Source organism: Carassius carassius, chromosome 30, assembly GCF_963082965.1.
Source record: "Carassius carassius chromosome 30, fCarCar2.1, whole genome shotgun sequence".
Taxonomy (NCBI): domain Eukaryota; kingdom Metazoa; phylum Chordata; class Actinopteri; order Cypriniformes; family Cyprinidae; genus Carassius; species Carassius carassius.
In genome coordinates, this window is record NC_081784.1 from 7427240 (window position 1) to 7446691 (window position 19452).

Consider the following 19452-nt stretch of genomic DNA (forward strand, 5'->3'; position numbering starts at 1 on the left):
CTGTCTTGTCCATGTTCTCTCACTTGAATCCTCTTTTTGAGATTTGAGTCTCTGACCTTCTGCAAGCCCCGCCTTGTTCACGCAGTGATTGACATGGCGGGAGGGGGCGGGCACGTGATCGGCTCGGAATGCATTTTCAATGCGCACATTGAATTTTGCTACATTCATTGCGGGACACTGAATGAAAATGTCTTGACTGTGAGTGTTAATGCATTTAAGAAAAATAGCATTTAAATGATAATTTTGCCACAGTTTTTGCTTGAACATGTTATACATATCTAATCATTTCTGTAATACATTTCATTTTAATTTTGCAACTTATAAAGCGTTAAAATTAGTTTTCATTTTACATATTAAAACTGGTGTATTAAATGGCAAATGAAAATTCTGTAATTTAATTTTCATTTTGCACCAAACGTTGCACAAATGTATTGGAAAATGTAAATGTAAATACAGAAATGGATTGTCATTTTACATATTGCATTGTCTTTTTGCATATTACATTCCAAATTGAATAACGCTACCCATATGCTTCCATAAGCAGGATCGTACTATTTTTTAATATGCAAACTGTTCAGCTAAAAAAAATCCCTCACCGCCTCGATTTCGTCCTCGAAATATTTAATATGTCTTGTGCACTATTCTATGACGTTTTTTAGTATAAATAGTGAGAGTATTGCTTTCAAACTGAAAATTCCAAAAAAGAAAAAGTGCACCTGGATGATGCACTTAACCAAAAATAGCTAATAATAATTGTAAGTGTGGAATGTTGGACACTTCATGTAATAAACTGCTCAGCTTTAATTACAGAGTGAATGGGGACGGGGCAGACGCTGATGCTGAGTGGCTAAATACGCATAGCATATATAATTCAAACTCTACCTATTGCATAAGTAGGCTACATAGTGTATTAGTGCAATGTACATAGTGTATTACCAAGTCCCTTTAAGGCAACTCTTTTCACTCGGTGGTCTTCTTTGAAACGTCTCTCGTGCATACATGTGCAGCTCCTATCACTTTTAATGGAAATATCAAATCCTCCAAGACTGTTCGCCAAGCTTACAATTAAATTTCATATTTGAATTCACCTATGAAATCTGGCAACAACTGTCTCATAATTCTAGTTTCGTTTGCATTAAAAAGGCTTATAGTTCAGGGTAGGTTAATCCTAAACACAAATCTCCAGAATGCTGACCGTTTCTATAACAACTGGTACAGCTGCAGTGACTTTACAGATTAGCCATCGGCTCTCCAAGTTTGTTTTCAAAAACTTTTTTTTTTTTTTTTTTTTTTTGTGAAGTCATCTGCAAATCTTGTTATTTCTTCATTGTCCAATAAGGCAGGTTGGCTCCAAATCAAGACAATAGCGAAATACAAGCCGGAACAGGACACAAATTAAAGAACCGTGTGTTCCTTTTCAAGACCTCTCCATGCTCTTTCATTTGCTGGGGAACTGAGTAGAGAGAGAGCATGTGAGAGAAAGAGCGGGCAATGAGCTGAATTTTTCATTCTGTCATATGCTGGTTATACCGCTTCTCGGCAGGCGAGGTTTAATTTTGCAGAATGCCCTTCGTAATTGTTTCTGAATTACAGTTATTTCTCTAACTGTTTTCTGTATGGCAGCAGTAATGGCAAATGCCAGGTGGAGTGGAGAGAGATGGGTTTTAGGAGAGTCCATTATCTCCTGTTATAGCCAACCGGTGGAAAAATGAGCTGGCATTCACTTTCCAAGATGGATCTATTGGTTGGTTCAGTTAATGGCTCAGGGGAGATATTTCAGTAGATAACTGGGTACCCCGGTGTTACATCCCAGCTCTTCATTTAAACCAGTTTAGCTCTGGTCTTAACATTATAAGAGAGGAGTACAGAAATATAGAGAAGGAAAAAAGAGGATAGGAAATGGGGAAAAAAAAGATGATAAAAGCAGACTTTGACAAATGACTACCAGCAACTGGGAGCTGTCAAACTGAATCTGGGATTTGGTTCCATTTCCTAATGGAGTTTTTATGATGCCCTGTTGCCTAATTCTGCACAAATGAAATGGTTTCCTATAAAGGTTTTCCCAAAGTCTGTTGCTTTTTATTATTTTCAGGCTCAAATGTACTGTACGTGAACTTACACACAAGTAGAAAAACTGATCTAAAATCAGATGCTTGATTGTCAGACAGTTACAGCTGGAACTGCTAGATAATCTCAAATCAGATTTTCCAGGAGAGTCATTTAAAACTGTTTGCTTAAATATTACATTTGAATGTTTTTAGCTCAAAGACTTAAATCCACCAGGTCAGCTACGAAAAAAAGGTTGGTTAAAGACCTTTTCTTGTCTGAATAATAGACTGCACTCAACCCTTCTGTCTCTAAAAAAGAGCAACACTCTCTTTTGGAATAAAGTGTCTTTTACCAAGGTCAGAAGTCAGTCCTGCTTCTCTTTCCTGTTTCCTCACTATATGTAATGTCATAACACTGTAGCTGCTGCTTTTTGCATTTTTATTACATTTTGTCATTCAGACTGAATCATTTAATATATGATATTCTCTAAAGCGGCATACAGTACACAAATAAGGACAAGCATAAGCAATTCATCATACAAATGCTAATATTATTAGCATTTGCAGTACCTTAATTTATTTCAAGATTAAACCAAAGTACACAATTTAGAGCAAAAATGTATTTACTGTTGTTTATGTTTATGGTTTAAATGCTGAGAGAAGTGGTGTGTCTTCAGTCTTAAAGATTGTGATGGTCCCTGCAGATCACAGAGGAACAGAGAGAGCAAGTGACTGTACCACCAAGCATCTGCTGAATTACTAAACACAGAAGAGAATAATTAAGGAACATCAAGCCAGCTTCAGTTTGAGACTGCAGTGAATTGTATGTGTAGGTACGTTTTGGAGTTTAGAGGCACATTTTTCCAATGAGCCTGTGTTGGACAGTTCTATTGCTTTTTTAAGTTTCTTGAGGAGAGCCATTATCTGAAGCCACTTAAATTTGATGGGGAAAGACGCTAGTAGTAAGACATGATCTGATGAATGCAGGAGAAATAAGATGTAGAAGATGTTTAAAGGTGAGAGAGAAGAACTTTGGAGACATCAATCTCCTTGAGAGGAAAGAAAGAGGAGAAAAGAGGTTTGCGTTTGAATGCTCATGACATTGCTGGTGCTTGTTTGAGGGATCTACAAACCTTTCAGGAATGGACTGTTTTTACTGATTCAACATGCAAATCACTATATTTGTTTATATGTTTGTGTACTCCTAGTTTTGTGAACTTCAACTGATATCAAAGTGTAGCAAAGTGCAGTTTGATTATAATGGAAGCAATCTAGATTTGAGTTGTTCTTTTGAAAGTGAAAGTGACGTGACATTCAGCAAAGTATGATGACCCATACTCAGAATTCGTTCGTGCTCTGCATTTAACCCATCCAAAGTTGACAATTCTTATATTTTCAAAACAGTATCTTGCAACTCTATCAGTCACATGACCTCAACAGCCCAGGTTTGGGAAATCCCCCACGTGGAGTGCGTTCTTGTGATTGGCTAAAAGAAGGGAGATATCTGATTGGTTGCTGATCATTCCCTGTTTAAAAAAAAGCATTTGTGTGTCAGGCCAAGTCAGGGGAGTCTCAAAATTTACACACAAATGCAGTGAAGTTCACAGACCGCAAGCAGTTTGTAAATCAAGATATATGTGTGTGTGCATCAGAAATACATTTCTGAATCTTGTCCTGTGCATTTGTGAATCTTGAGGGCATTTGTAAATGTTGTTTGCATTTCTGAATTGTGTGTGTATTTCTGAATTTTGTGTGCATTTCTGAATTTTGTATGCATTTGTGAATCTTCTGTGCTTTTTAAATTTTGTGTGTGCATTTGTAAATTTTGTGCGCATTTGTGTATCCTGTGTGTGTATTTATAAATCATGTATGTGCATGTATGTATCCTGTGTGTGCATATGTGAATGTAGTGTGTGCATTTATCTTTATTGAGACTCTTTTGGCTCCATAGGAGACGATCCGCTTGGATATACTTCACAATAAAGACCAAAAAAAAGATTTGTATGCTCATTTTGGAGATTTACTGTAACAATATTAGTGATTATCATTATTTTCCTTTGTACATCAAAAGGAAAAATGTCACTTTCCTAAACCTTCACCTTCTCTGTTCAACACATAAATGTAAATGTGAAATGGCTTAAAAAAAAAAAAAAAACAATAGTTGTTGATTGGCTGGAAACAAATCTGAATGTGAGCTTGCAGTCGATTGTAATAAAGGGGCAGACTAAATATTTGGAGAAATCTGATATACATCAACAAGAAAGAGGTTTGTTGTATTACCAGAAGATCAAGTTATGATATTTTAATGACAAATCATGATCTCAAAATAAATAAACAGTATGCAGAGATTAATTGTATAAATAACATGTGATTAGAAAACAGATAGGATTTAATTCTGATTTTAAGAGGATTTTTTTTTTCTCCCGGAACCAAATTTTATTTGGTTAAAATATGTGGAAGTGTTCAAATTTGTGCACTTTTTCTGGCTCTGGCATCTGATGAGGGAATAAGGGTTTTGTCATTCATAGTTAGAATCGTGAAGGAGATTAATCTTGTGAACAGTCTGTAGCTGATCTTGGCTTAGTTGTAAGTGACCTTGAAAGTAGAAACAGAAGAAAAAAAGAGAAAGAAAAGAAAAGAAAAGAGACTGATATTTCTATCTTAAACCAGGTACATGCTGAACACAAGGAAGGTTTTTCCATCAACCCTCTGTTAGAAGAAGGACCGACTGTGCTGCCATGGCAACATGCAGCTAGTTTCCCAAACCTGGGCTGTTGAGGTCATGTGACTAATAGAGTTGCAAGATACTGTTTTGAGAAAGAGATCAGTATTGTGTATACAGCAATAAAAAGATGATGGAGCATGCAGTAAACCTTAGTTTGACTGAATATAGAGCAAACTAAATTTAAGATTCAATGATATCATTAAGTAAAGTAGTAGGCTGTTAAGAATTGTTGTTCACTGTTAGTTCATGATACTGTACCTAATGCATTAACTAAAGTTGACAAATTGAAAATTACAGCAAAGTAATTCTCAGTTAATGAAATTTGACCTACAGTGGTACTGGCATCACTATTGCTATTGCTCATACTTCGAGTTAGTGGTTTGAACAAGTATCGTGTTTTTCGGACTATAAGTCGCACCTGAGTATAAGTCGCATCAGTCCAAAAATACGTCATGATGAGGAAAAATATATATATAAGTCGCACTGGACTATAAGTCGCATTCATTTAGAACCAAGAGAAAACATTACCGTCTACAGCCGCGAGAGGGCGCTGTAGATGGTAATGTTTTCTCTTGGTTCATTTCACTTGCTTCATGTCAAATTAATTTTGATAAATAAGTCGCACCTGACTATAAGTCGCAGGACCAGCCAAACTATGAAAAAAAGTGCGACTTATAGTCCGGAAAATACGGTACTAAGATTTGCCACATAACTCATCCTTTTTGTGCAAGTGACACGAATGATACCTTGAATCACGCAGCCTGTTAAGAGGAGGTGTTCCCACTCGAGCAGAGACCAGGAGAGCAATCACCTGTGAACAGAAAACAACAGAAACATATCACATGGGTACTAGCTCAAGTAAAAAACAGATTCAGATTTTGACTTACACTGCTGTTCAAATGTTTGGGGTCTGTAAGATTTTTTTTATGTTTTGGATGAGCTTCTGTAACGAAAACAAATTCCTTGAACGTGTAAACATACCTGGCAATAAAGCTCATTCTGATTCTGATTATAAAAAGAGCCTCTTATGCTTTCCAAAGGCTGCATTTATTTGGTCAAAAATACAGTAAAAACAGTATTGTGAAATATTACTTCCATTTAATATAACTGTTCTCTGGTTTTAACGTATTTTAAAATGTGATTTATCACTGTGATGATAAAGCTGAATCCAGTCTTCAGTGTCACAAATGCTGATTTGGTGCTCACGTTTTTGTAGAAACAGTGATACATTTGAATTGTCCAGTATTCTTTGATAAACAGAAGGTTTAAATACAGCATTTATTTGAAATACAATTGTGTAACAGTATAAAATGTCATTAATGTCCCTTTGATCAATTTAATGCATCATTGCTAAATAAAAGTATTAATTTCTTTTTTTTTTAAAAACTGACCCCAAACCTTTAAACAATAGTGTAGACAGTGTTAATTCCTGGAGAAGGAATATGGATATTCATAATCAAAACCCCATGTTTATACAGAGATACCTCTGAAGATTCACTCAGATGTGGGAATAAAATACATCTAGGACTTTGCTGATGCTGTTTGGAAAAAAGAATGAGCGAAGGCATTGAGAGAAAGATCTTTTTCTTCTCTTTCTCCTCTGTTGGAATAGACACTTTAATGCACAAAAAATTGTCTCTTTTTCTTCTCTTACGGTGATATTTCATTCAGTGCAGCTGTGGATTCAGCCTCACTAAAAAATACAGATAAACTACTCAGCCAAGTGATTCAGATACTGTGATGAGCTTCTATTGTATTCTCATGATATCCCAACGCTCTGTTGTGTTTTTGTTTTGTTTTTTACACTCTCCTCCAATTCATTTTTGCTGGACTTGCTGAGGTTTTCTGAGGCCAGATGATGTGGAAATCGAAATCTGGGACAAAATCGTAAATTTTCTTGAAAGTTGGAGAGTAAAAGGGTGTTTAATCCCGGAGCTTATTCTCAAAGGCTATTTTCCAGCCAGTGTATTCAGAAATGAGTCTCCTTTTCAGGGATTAAACTATATTATAGCCCTTTCAGTTCACTGAGCAAATTCCACACGGCTGCTAATATAAAAAGTTTCTTTAGAGTTTAATTGTTTCAGATACATATTAAGAAATCCACTGAGACAAACAGGCTACACCTTCAGACAGTGTGTGTGTGTATGTGTGTGTGTGTGTGAATCTTTTTGCCTTTCTGTCGAGTAAACATTCTGTGAGACCAGCTGATGTTCAAAACAGGGTCAGAACGGAACACCAGCGCCACCTGCTGGACATTAGGGCGATAAACACCAGTGTGAACGAGCACCCGACCGAACATCACGGTTGAGTTTTTCTGGAAAAAACAAAGAGTGCCGAGCTCCCAGGGACTAATTAAAGGTCACAAACTGATTCACAGAAAGAAAAGTAAAAAAAAAAAAAAAAAAAAAAAAACAAGAGCAGATAAAACACACACGCAGGTGCCCTTTGATAGTTAAATATTAGTCTGTTATATTTTGACAGTGCAATGGAAAATTTTCAATATTTTTCAAAGGAAATCAAATTTATTTGAAACTTTAAATGAACTTGAAAAGGTGAATAAAACTTTCGGTTTCAATATCTCTGTCATGACACCAGAGTAGACTACTTGAGACAATATGAGAGTGAATTCTTTGTTAAATAAGATTTTTTTCATGTTCGTGCTGCTAATTACATGCTTTGCTATTATTCAGATTTAATAAGGCATAAGCAAATATAATTTAAGCCCCAGAATCTGCCAAAATAAAAACTCATTATCAGAAATATGTCTACATTCCTAAAACAAAGAGAAGATATTAAATATCTATATTAATATATTAATATTTTTACCAGCTCAATTGTTTCAACTTGTAGTTACTGCCATAGGCTACGAGTACCGTTCAAAAGTTTGGGGTCTGCAATTCTTATTTATTTACTTATTTATTAGATTTTAAATGAATCAAGGACACATTAAATAGATTTTTAAAAAGACAGAAAAAACCCGTTACAAAAAAAATCTGTTTTGTTTAATGAATACTGGTTCAAACTTTCTATTTGTCTAAGAATCCTAAAAAAAAAAAAAAATTATTAAATTATTAAATTATATTATATATTATACTAAATTATAACAGTTTCCACAAAAATCGTACATTAAGATGCACAACTGTTTTCAACACCCCAGAGAAAGAATAATATTTGTCAGTTACTAAGCATGTAATTTAAAATTTTACTTTGATCTGCTGTCTGTCATGTGAGCTGGAAATAAACACAAAACAACCATGTAAACAAATGTGTATGAACATCCACAACAACAGCGAAAATATAGAGCAATGAATTTAATAAGTACAATATGAAATGATCTCATTTCTAACTTAGAGTACCATTAATTTGTTAAACAGACATATCCAAAACTAGAAAAGAAAATATCTATATTTTACAAATTAACAATTTTTTATGAATCAGCTGTAAATGTTGCATAAACTGATCATGAGACAACATATAAGTTAAACACAATGTCAAAAAAGTCACTGTGATGTAACTATGTCGCCCTCTGCTGTATGACTCGTAAAAAGGCTCGAGGTCCACTTTTCTGCAGAGCTTACCTCCAACCTCGATCAAACTCACCTGTCAGTAACTTTCTAGTAATCCTTCCTGAAGACCTTGATTAGATTAAGTGTGTTTAATTAGTGTTGGAGCTGAACACTAGGAAAGTGGACCTCGAGGGCCAGAGTTAAGAACCCCTGAATTAGGTTCCTATAAAAAAGATAAGATTATTCTTAGATTATTCTTGTCCCTTTCTATTAACTTTTTTTTCAATCTATTATTCTAAACTTTTATTAAGACTAATACATTTAAAATATATATATATATTGTGTTTCTCTGTCTCCTTTCCGAGGTCTGAATGATAATCTGCTCAAGTGTTTTGTAGCTGTCCAGAACAGAGGAGCCTTGATGAGTGCTGTTTTCGGTCTGACTTTATCATCATTCACAACCAGATTATTTATCTCTCAAATAACAATTCATAACATGTTGTGTCTGCTGCTCTAAACCTGTACAAACTGTACTAACTGAAAAGTTAATCTACAGGGAGTTCAGAAGCATAGGGTGTCCTACCTTGGCATTTAATTTGGATAAATAGTTATGGTGTGATATGTCATGTGATATTGTTCATCTGAGGTTTTATTTTCCAAATCTGAAAACCTCCCAAGGACCAGATAATTTTTATGCCCCAATACTGAAAACCATGGAATTCAATAGGGTGTCCTATGACATGCCTGTATGTATATATATATATATATATATATATACACATATAAATTAGCATTTCAGTAAAAATACTATAATACAAAAAAATTGCAACATTTGTTTTACGCCATTTTTTTCCTTTGTAGAAAAAGTGCAAATTAATGCAAGTAAAAGTATAAAACAAACAAAAAAGACAGTGTATACGTCAGCAGAAATTATTGGTAGTTGTGAAATAATGGGTAATTAAATTTGATTAAATGTGATTCAAGACGATTGTGTCGAATCACATTGAAAACCTTGAAACTGCTGTAACCTATATGAATTACGTTGTTATTCATGAACATCATTAAAGAAAGATTCATGGAGCAATTATGAAGTAAATTTTTTCTTAAAGTGCTGCAGACAAAAAAAACAATACAAGACAGATTTATTTACAAATGAAGGTACCTTTTATTGCAAACATTTGAGGACTGGCACCTGCAAGGCACAGAATACACTTTCACGAGAGAGCGAATGAGTTGAATGGGTCTGCAAAAGAACTGGGCAAAATAATCATTTTATTTTCACATAGGGAATTCCTTTCACAGAAAGGACAAGGTCTAGCTGCAGACACAAAGAGTAAACAGTACATGGAGCCCATGTATGATCGGTTGCACGCAGAATGGATGCAAGTGTTCAGTCACCATGAACTCCAACAGTAACTCAAATTATTATTATTACACGGCTTAGCCATTTCGAATTCATTGCTGCTTTTCAATGGGGCGAAGAGATGAATGTGAAGATAGAAGACTACTAGTGTTTAACAGAACGCACATAGTCATGACACGAATGCCCACGTCCACATGAGCTTTTATCATTCAATATGGATTTTTTCATCCAAACTGTCCATGCAAAGAGGAGAAGCTTTTCATTGGAAGTGGGTTTATCTGCACTGATTCTTCATGTTTAGTGTCTACCTTCTTTTGATCTGCGTGCACACACTGTTTTTTGCTTAAATGGAATAACTGAATGTTGCAACCTTTACATAAGGTTTCTAATACTGTCTCCCATTAACAGCTTAATACTGACAGGCAACACACCATTAAAACACATACACACAGCAGTCTTTTTTTTTTTTTTGAAAAATCTTAAACTTCCAGTTTGACAAATAAACAAAGTCATGATATGTATAAAGAAAACGGGAAACTCCATGGAAGACTGATTTTTTTCCCCCTTGATCAGCAAAGTATCAGCTGTGTGCAAATGTCTCTAAATCAAGAGCCTTGGCGGCCTGAAGTCCCATCAGTCATTCATCCAGCGGGGCGGCACACCCGGCACTGGTTCCTCTGATTACGATGCTCACATGATTCAGTTACCACAATCCCAAAAAGCTCATTAGGTTTAGTTTTATTCTTGGAGACAGGACTGGGGCATTTCCTTGGAGATGAGGGTGGAAGTAAACAGGAGTGCAGAAACTTTAGTTTTATGTTCTGAGAACCTGCATAGTGAATTCAAGGCACTGAGGGTTTATTTAGGGCAGCACACACACACACAATCTTTTGGATACTTTGGTAAGGCAGATTTTTCTAGATTTTAGTATTTTGGCATTAGGATATTGCAGATTCCCTTGCTAGTTTTGGATACACACGCACACATGTACTAAATGACCTTAAAGTGATAGTTCACCTAAAATTGAAAAATTGTGTTATTTACTCAATTCTATGTCATTTCTTTTCTGTGGTACACTAAAGGAGATGTTTAGCAACCTGTTCACACTGCTATTTTTCATAAATTTTAATCTAATGGTAACCAGGGCTGTCATACCAATAAAAATAACTACAAAAAGCAACATGAAAGTAGCATGATCCACCCATAAAAGTTATTATGTGGCTTTAGAAGATTTGAAATACAAACCTTAGTCAGGGTAGAAAACATTGAATTTAAATTGTAATTATAATTAAATCATCATTTACTCACCCTCGTGTAATTTAAATCGTCTTCTGTGGAACACAAAATAAGGTATTTTGAAGAATGTTGCCAACTAAACTGTTTTGGTTGCCATTGCCTTCCATTATATGGACATGAAATGCAATGGTAATCAATGGGAATCAAAACTGTCTGGTTGTCAACATTCTTCAAAATATCTTCTTTTGTGATCAGCAGAAGGAAAAAAAAAAATGCAAACAAGTTTGGAAAAATATTAACGTGTAAATGACAGAAGTTTCCTTTTTGGGTAGACATGGATGAAAACGAGGCTGTATGTGATAGACTTACAATCTACACAATGGTTCACACTGTATAAATGTCCTAGATTTTATATCTCACAACTTTCAAAAGTCGTTTTGGATGTTATTAAACGAGTACAGTTCATTGAACACACTACTTTTATCACTTGCAACCTCATTTTCGTTCCTGTCAAATATAAAATATGTCACTAGCCTGAATAAGGTCTATAGCACAGAAAATTACTTTTATGGCACTTTTTCCATCCGTTTTCATTGTACCAGCATGGAAAAGTGCAACTAGCACAGTCATCAGATTTTTTTTTGTGTTCCACAGAAGAAAACAAGTTGGATTTGTAACAACATGACAGTTAGTAAATAACAGAATTTCAGTTTTTCCGTTTACTATCCTTTTAATTGGTTCTAGGGCTCTTTTTAATTCTCTCTGCCTTACACCACAAACTCTGGTTCTGCTTCTGTGGTCAAGTGTTCTGTGGTCAGATCTTCTCGGTCCAGATCCAGAGAAAAATACTTGCTGGTTCTCTTGATGGGAAATGCGTGCTGGTTATTCCGGATGCCAGCGCACTGATCTGCAAGTCCCTGGTACCCACATCCGACTGTGTCCCCAAGGTCTGGCTCGCAGCCGAATGTATAGCTATGTGCGGTGTCCTGGCAAAGCTCCGCCCACTCCTGACAGTTCCTCTGGAACAGACGAACATCATCCAGTGATTGGCTGTGCCGGTCTGTGGAGCTTTGACCCTTCCTGCCCATCGGCGTCTAATAAAACAAAAACAATGAAACACATGTCAGCACAAAGGAAACTAACAAGCTGCATTAAAACACAGAAATCACAGACTACACTAACTCTCAACTAACCCTAAAATCTCAAGAGCGGTTAGCTGTACACTCACATGAATTGACAGATGAGAAACGACAATGCTGTTGGGTGTAGGGTAAGGCTACCCTAAACAAATACTGTTAAGAGGAAGTGGGGTTACCAGCACTGTTAAAAGAGATTACATGATTACTCAACAGAAGAATGATGCAGCTCAAAATGTAGAGTAGATGTCCTTGGTTTAACTTCAGCGGCTGAGACAGTGTCATTTAACAGCTGTAACGTGTTGCGTGTAAACGTGTGTGTGTGTATAGGTGCACCTGGGGAAGACATTCGATGCTCTGGCCCCTCATTCTCACTACAGTCTCTGATGAGCTGGATGTGGAAGAACTGACTTCCTTCACCACTAACCCTGAAAAACAAACACATACAACACACATGCATCCTTAAATATTTTCTCCCGTCAGACCTTTGAAGGTCACTAGGGTCAGGCTAGTACAGTAAATTAAGTTGTCGATTCAAACTCTATCGCTTTTAGGTACGTATCAATTAAAACGACAGGATACTCATATTTTTTAAGTAGCAACTTTCTAAAATAAATTTTATGACTCTTCCATGACTTTTCCAGCCATCCATTATTACTAGATCTGGATTCTTAAAAATAATTTTATAAAGCACCCCAAAAGACCAATTTCTAGACAATTAAATGTTTTAGAATTCAGCATAAATTGCTATGGCTTTTGGACATTTAGCAATCTCAAATGACTTATCCAGGCCTGAAAAATCATCATTTAATAAAGTTCTTACTAATCCCGTTCAATTCCATAGTTTTGAAAGAGCAAATCATCAATTAACAAAAGTCCTTCATTCACCATGGGCAGCTGTATGACAGCAAGAATCTAACTGACAAACTGACTTGGAAAGGTGGCACTCAAATGTCAAACTACAGTTAATGTCTGCCTCCAGAGATACATAACTTGAATTTATCCACCTATCAGCAATTCGGTTGTTAAGTGATGACGTAAGAAGCGCTGTTTGCTCGCTTCACTTGAGAATACGACCTCAGCAGCCGTTTATGAGCACTGTTTATTCATATCAATAATTTAAGATAAACGCTTTCAAACTTACGGTATACATTACAGTCTCCATGCTCACAGCGTCCCAAACACAAATAATTTTATAGATTTTTTTTATATTTTCATTGTCTGGCTATCTGGGATTTCGGTATGGAGTTAAAGTTTAGGATTATACCTTTTTCGCTAGTATTCTATAACATTGAGTTTATATTAGCACCTTTTGTTGTTTTCTCGTGGTAACTGATAGAGCGTTTGGACACGGAGGCGCTGCTACGTGACGTCAGACTTAACAAGTAAATAGGTGTGGTTGAGACACCCAAGACTTCAGAAATCATTCTAATATGCTGATTTGGTGCTCAAGAAAATTTTTTTTATTATCAATGTTAAAAACAGTTGTGCTATAAAATATTAAATAATTTTTGAGTAGAATATAATAGAATATAATAATCTATGCTTGAGTATACCATAGCATCCGCTGTTCTGTGCTGACAGCATGTCCTCTGTGATATGAATACACAGCTCCTGGTTGAGATCTATATCGTGAAGATCTTCACAACTTTTTGGATCATCAACCAACATCTCAATCTCTGAAGAAAAACACACACACACACACACACACACACACATAATCATGAGCACTGCTACTGCTTCATTACTATGATTAGTATGAATGAGCAGGGTATCTGCAGGATTTAAAACAAAAAGTCCTTTTTTAAAACCTACATAAATTTTCAGCCTTTCACCTTTCAGCCTTTAAACCATTTATAAGAAAAGGGATTCAAAAGTATCAGATATATAAATTTAAACAATTATTATGAGTCAAATATTATATTAATTTAATAACATAACTATATCTTAGTATCTTAACTCTATAATGCATTGGTAATAGCTTATTGTCGATCCAGCAGTTCACATTTACGTGTTTGCTACGTTAAAATATGGGTGAATTTTGGCTTTGGTCTCAAGAAAAACAGCAGACGGCCTTATTGGAAATGCATATTCATTCTTGGCCAGCAGGTGGAGACTTCACAACTGCAGAAATATATCTGTTTACCCAGTAATGGCAGTACATAACGCCATTTCAGATTTTTTATGGCCTTTAATTTAATACAATTTTAATACTAAGACTTGTTAAGGGCCCGCAGAAACCCTGATGAGATTTTGTCAGTGCACCCATTTAATCATACAGCATTTATTATTGATACTGTAATTACTAATGTAACGAGCCAGTGAGTTTAGCAAGTGATTAATTGGAGAAGAGTCATATTCATCTGTGTGTCTCCTACCATCCTCATCCAGGCAGTGCTCTTTGCTGCTGCTCTCAATGCCAGACGTGTGTGTGCTGGCATGACTGGTGTTGGAAGATGAGTGTGTTCTCAGCGGTCGGTGGGGTGTGTTCGTAGGTGTTCGAAAACTGTCAGTGTCGATGCCGGATGTACGGGAGCTGCCATGACTTGTGGTGGAGTGTCGTGAAAAGGGATTGGGTCGTGACATGCTGCCTGCACTGCTGCCACTGGCACGTGAACGCTGCTCCAAATGATCCATGTCCGCCTCCAGAGCATCACTGATGTATGACTCCCTGTACTGCTTCTTTTCTGAGAACACACATAGTTTAATGTCAACCATATGCTCTAGGTCCTTTGTAAAACAAAACAATAACACTTCCATGACAACACAAATAAAAAATAATAAAATAAAAACATTTTCTTCTGCTGAGTATGGCTTTTATTATATTCTAGTGTGTCCATGTTTGTAAAGACGGTGTATGATTTAAAAATAAAAATATTTTTTTAAGTGTATAAGTCATAATTTTTTTATTTGTTTATTTTATTACCTAGCTTGATTTAAAGGTTGACTTATCTGTCTGTATATCAAAGATATATTATTAGCTTAAGAAATGCTACCATTCCAGCAAATCTGTCATGCATATTCTCAAGATACCTTCATTTTCCTCCAGCCATCGAACCTGCTTCAGCACAGGCTGTAGATTCATGTACAATCGGTGGCTGTTGCTGAGCAGCTGCAGGAGGTGTCGTGAGCGTAGAGGACAGCCTGTATAGTAGATGAGCTTCCTGGCTGAAGGCAAACCATCAGGAAGAATCTCAAACCTCTTCCCCTGTGCACAGGAAAAGAGTCAAAGGTTGATTCCTGTGACCCTAATGGCACAGAACTATATACTACACCTTTAAATCACATTAATAAAGCAATGTAACACTGACCACAAACACTAGTTTCCCCACGTTGGTCCAGGGAAAATCATACAAGAGCTGCCTGACAGTTCCCACATTCTGAAAAAAATAAATGTAACCATCATACATAGAAATACACAATGTATAATCTGAAAGAGATGGATTTTATTCAATTTGCTGTTTAAACTCATTCAGTAAGTTTATAAACAGCATACTGTACCTGAAAAATCTGAATCCCACGTAAGGTCAGTCCGAGAGTTAAAGAAGCCTCCAGCTCTTTCTTATCCTGGAAAAAATTATAATAATAATAATCACATTATGTTGAAAAATCAGCCTGTATGCCCGCAAACACACACACACACACACACACACAGTCAATAGTTCTTTTCTGACCTTGTAAAGGCGGTAATAATGAACAGACACGTCGTCCAAGAGCGCAGCTTCCTTTATGTATTTCATCTGGGCCTCTGATGCTGTAAGAGCAAACTGCTCTTTGTGCATGTTTGGAATATGACGGAGAATATAGTCACAACCTCTCTTCGCAATTACCTGGAAAAGATAGAAGCAGAATAATAATAAAGCACATCTTTTGACTGATAAATGTACATTATTTTCCTGTTATCCTTAATTATTGCATAAGAGACTTGCAGACAGCATTTAAAAATAAATAAAAAGCTAAAAATAAAAGCTTTTATTTAAAATAGAAATACACTACCACTCAAAAGTTTGGGGTCAGTAATTTTTTTTTTTTTGGAAAGAAATTCATACAATTATTCAACAAGGATGTGTTAAATTGGTAAAAAGTGATAGTAGAGACTTATATTTCTGTTCTTTTTAACTTTTTTTTTTCCATCAAAGAATCCTGAAAAAAAAGTATCACGTTCCAAAATAAATTTAGCAGCACAACTGTTTCATAAATTTATAATAAATCAGCCTATTAAAATGATTTTTGAAGTTTCAAGTGACACTGAATACCGTAGTAATGGCTGATGAAAATTCAGCTTTGCATAACATTAATTATACATTAAAGTATATTAAAATCGAAAATATATACAGTATATACAGTACATTCCTTTCTCTATTTTTGATCAAATAAATGCAGCCTTAAAAATCATTTGAATGGTATTCATTTTATTTTACAAATGAAAAGTGCAGTTTTATGGTACACTTTCTCTAAAATTGCTTAAAAAAATAAATAAGACTAACATTCAGCAGATATAATCCCTAGTTGTCAACCTTGGATATGGTGGTGTCCCTGAACACTTAACATTCATAAAAACACAAAACTCATCCTCACAGTGCTGTCAGGGCTGTCTGTAATCTCTCTAGAGTTCAGCAGCACAGTCTATCTCTGGCTGCACCATCCTGCAGTAAAGCAGTGTCTCACACCATGTGTATCCAGATGATAGCACAGCTCAGCAAGCCTAAAGCTAATGCACCCTAGATTACTCTTTAAAAGCTTATGACTATTTTTAACCTCAATCCTCTACATGATGATGAATAAAGCGTCTTTTTACAACAGGCTCTATTAAATTTTGGGACAGCACAGTGCGGCCCATAAACCACACACAGTGGGCAGTCAAAGCGTATGCACATTTAACAGGCTTGATCAGCATAATGATTCATGAGGAAACAGTTTAATGGGGTGCTGTGCAGACATACCCAAGAGGGAAAATATGCTTCCGGCTGGAAATAGGCACCAAAGTGTTTGTTCCGTTTGAAGTTTCCCATGTCAGCCTGCAGCGCAAATGCAGCTAGAAGGAAATAAGCCTCCTCTCTCTGGATGCACTGAGACTGCAGTACCTGCTTCCGCAAGTGCCAATAGTAATAATACCGTGCCACCCGATCGCTAAAACAGACAGATATAGAACATATTAATTTTTTTCTATAGACAATTTTGTATGTATACACTACTGTTCAAAGGTTTAGGGTCAGGATGATTCTGTTCTTGATAGGAGTCTCATAAGAGGATGCATTCATTTGATCAAAAATACAGTAAAAACAGTAATATTGTGAAATTTTATTACAAAAATGTTTTCAATTGTAATGCATTTTAAAATATCACATTTCTGTGATGGCAAAACTGAATTTTCAGCAGACACTTCAGTCTTAAGTGTCACATGATCCTTCAGAAACCATTCTAGGATGGTGATTTGGTGCTCAAGACACATTTGTTCTTATTATTAATGTTGAAAACAGTTGTGCTGTGTAATATTTTTGTAGAATGTGTGATACTTTTTCATAATTATTTGATAAATAAAAAGAAAATATTTTGAAATAGATTTTATGTAATAATGTAAAAATCTTCACTGTCACTTTTGATCAGTTTAATGCATTGAATCCTACTGACCTCAAACTTTTGAATTTAGACGTGTGTGACTCACCTGATAAGTCTGCCATTTTCAACATAATACTGTGCTCTGAAATGAACAATCATCGGAGGTCCAAACTGATCAATTCCCTGAAGTTGGCAAGAATTCAGTCAAAATATGCATCAAAGAAAAACATACATATATATATATTTTTTTTTTTTTTCCTCCAAGAAAATAAAAGCCTATGTGTGATACCTTGCTGGCTTCCCGTTTCCATTCTTTTGGACAATATTTAGACAGTTTCTGTCCCAGTTCCATGTATATGTGTTCATTGTCTAGAAAAAAAGCACATTATAACACACTGAAACACATGCATTTAGATCTTTAATGTTTGTATATAGAGCATATGCAATGGATAATGGGAATAAGTCTGTAATTTCTGCTAAATAAAACCCTGACAGGATGGTCAAGACCATAACATACAATAATAACCAGCAGACTCCATATTTTCCAATTAATTGTATGGTTACTTACCAAATAAATGAATAAACAGACAAATGTACAACATGAGTTGAAATAATTTTATCATGAGAATAAAAATCACCACAGAGTGATACACAAGACACAAAACCCTAGATGCCTGGGATAATCAATACAGTGTAGCACCGGTAATATAAAAACATAAAAACACATAACTGACAAATCAAATCAGAATCAAGTACAAAGAGCCGTGTAATGTATTTCATGTTGTTTTTAAATAGACAAGTGTACGAAAAAGTGTAAGAGTGTATAAAGCTGTTTTAGCCCATTTGTATGTGCATGTTGCAGTGTTTTTGGTCTTACTCTGAATAACACTGAGGCCGAACAGGTGGCAGTCCTTCAACCTGAGCAGATCACAGACCTGCACCAACAACTCCTGACACACTGCCTTAACCTGGGAGAAAACAACAGAAATATTAAAGAGAGAAAGGATAGAATGATGGGGAATGGGAATTTTTTTAATATTATTTTGCTCTCTGTAATGCTGGGCTGGCCCTAAAAGCTGCTTCTCAAACTCTTACTAAACTGAAATGCAATAAATACTTTTTTACAATATTTATTTTTGATCTGATTATGTTTCCAATGCAAGCCCACAACTACCAAGCAGGACCCAAAATGACATGTTTAGAACCTGTTGTCCATAAATAATCATCTTTGTACATGATGCAAATAGATAATTGCAATTAAATTATTTCCATTTTGGTCTATTTTTAAATGACATGGAAGCTGTGAGGTCTTAAGGCAATCGCCAGTGGTGTGCAACATTGAGTGCATGGAGTTCTACTCACACTGACTATTACATTGAGGGTTTCATCATTCGGAAGGAACACACACACACACCGGCGGTCCTGCATCGTCTTGTTATTGTGGAAAGTCAGTTTGCTCATGTTTGAGAGGCTGCAGCCTGTAGATTTGTGCCCCTCACTGGAGCTCCACGCCTGAGTACTTCCCAGTCACAATGGGATCAGATATCTCAGACATACACACATAAAAAAAAACACATACATACATACACACACACACACACACACACACACAACACACAGCAGCCCCAGCACCCGACTCTGAAAAAGAGAGAAAATCAGAACTAAATGAATTGAACAAGAATACTAAATTATTCCTGTTTGACATACAAACTTGCAGGCAAGTATTTCACATAAATATTAGAAAGCTGTAATTCACTGCATTTTGTAAAAAAAAAAAAAAAAAAATCAGGAATTGTAGCACCGGATTTCACAAAACAGAATAAAAAAAACAACATGGAAAACAGTGATGGACATCTGTGGGTTTACAAATTCAGCACTT

At 35.8% G+C, this 19452-nt stretch overlaps 1 protein-coding gene across 3 annotated transcripts; it reads right to left on the reverse strand.

Annotated features, from left to right (window-relative positions):
* Positions 1-11426: 11426 nt before the first annotated feature.
* LOC132110493 (FERM domain-containing protein 6-like) lies at positions 11427-19205 on the reverse strand. 3 transcript variants are annotated; one of them, XM_059517147.1, is made up of 14 exons: positions 18936-19205; positions 18451-18541; positions 17863-17942; positions 17680-17756; positions 16958-17144; positions 15689-15844; positions 15516-15581; positions 15326-15394; positions 15048-15222; positions 14393-14701; positions 13571-13693; positions 12351-12442; positions 12107-12170; positions 11767-11972 (listed from the first exon to the last, which is right to left on the reverse strand). In XM_059517147.1, exons 1-14 carry the CDS (start codon positions 19032-19034, stop codon positions 11914-11916), a joined length of 1647 nt encoding a protein of 548 aa, XP_059373130.1. In that variant the 5' UTR covers positions 19035-19205; the 3' UTR covers positions 11767-11913. The 3 variants fall into 3 exon arrangements, 2 of the variants coding, with proteins under 2 accessions (XP_059373129.1, XP_059373130.1); XR_009424654.1 differs by having other exon boundaries at positions 11888-11972; positions 12107-12198; XM_059517146.1 differs by lacking the exon at positions 12107-12170 and having other exon boundaries at positions 11427-11972; positions 18936-19204.
* Positions 19206-19452: the final 247 nt, after the last annotated feature.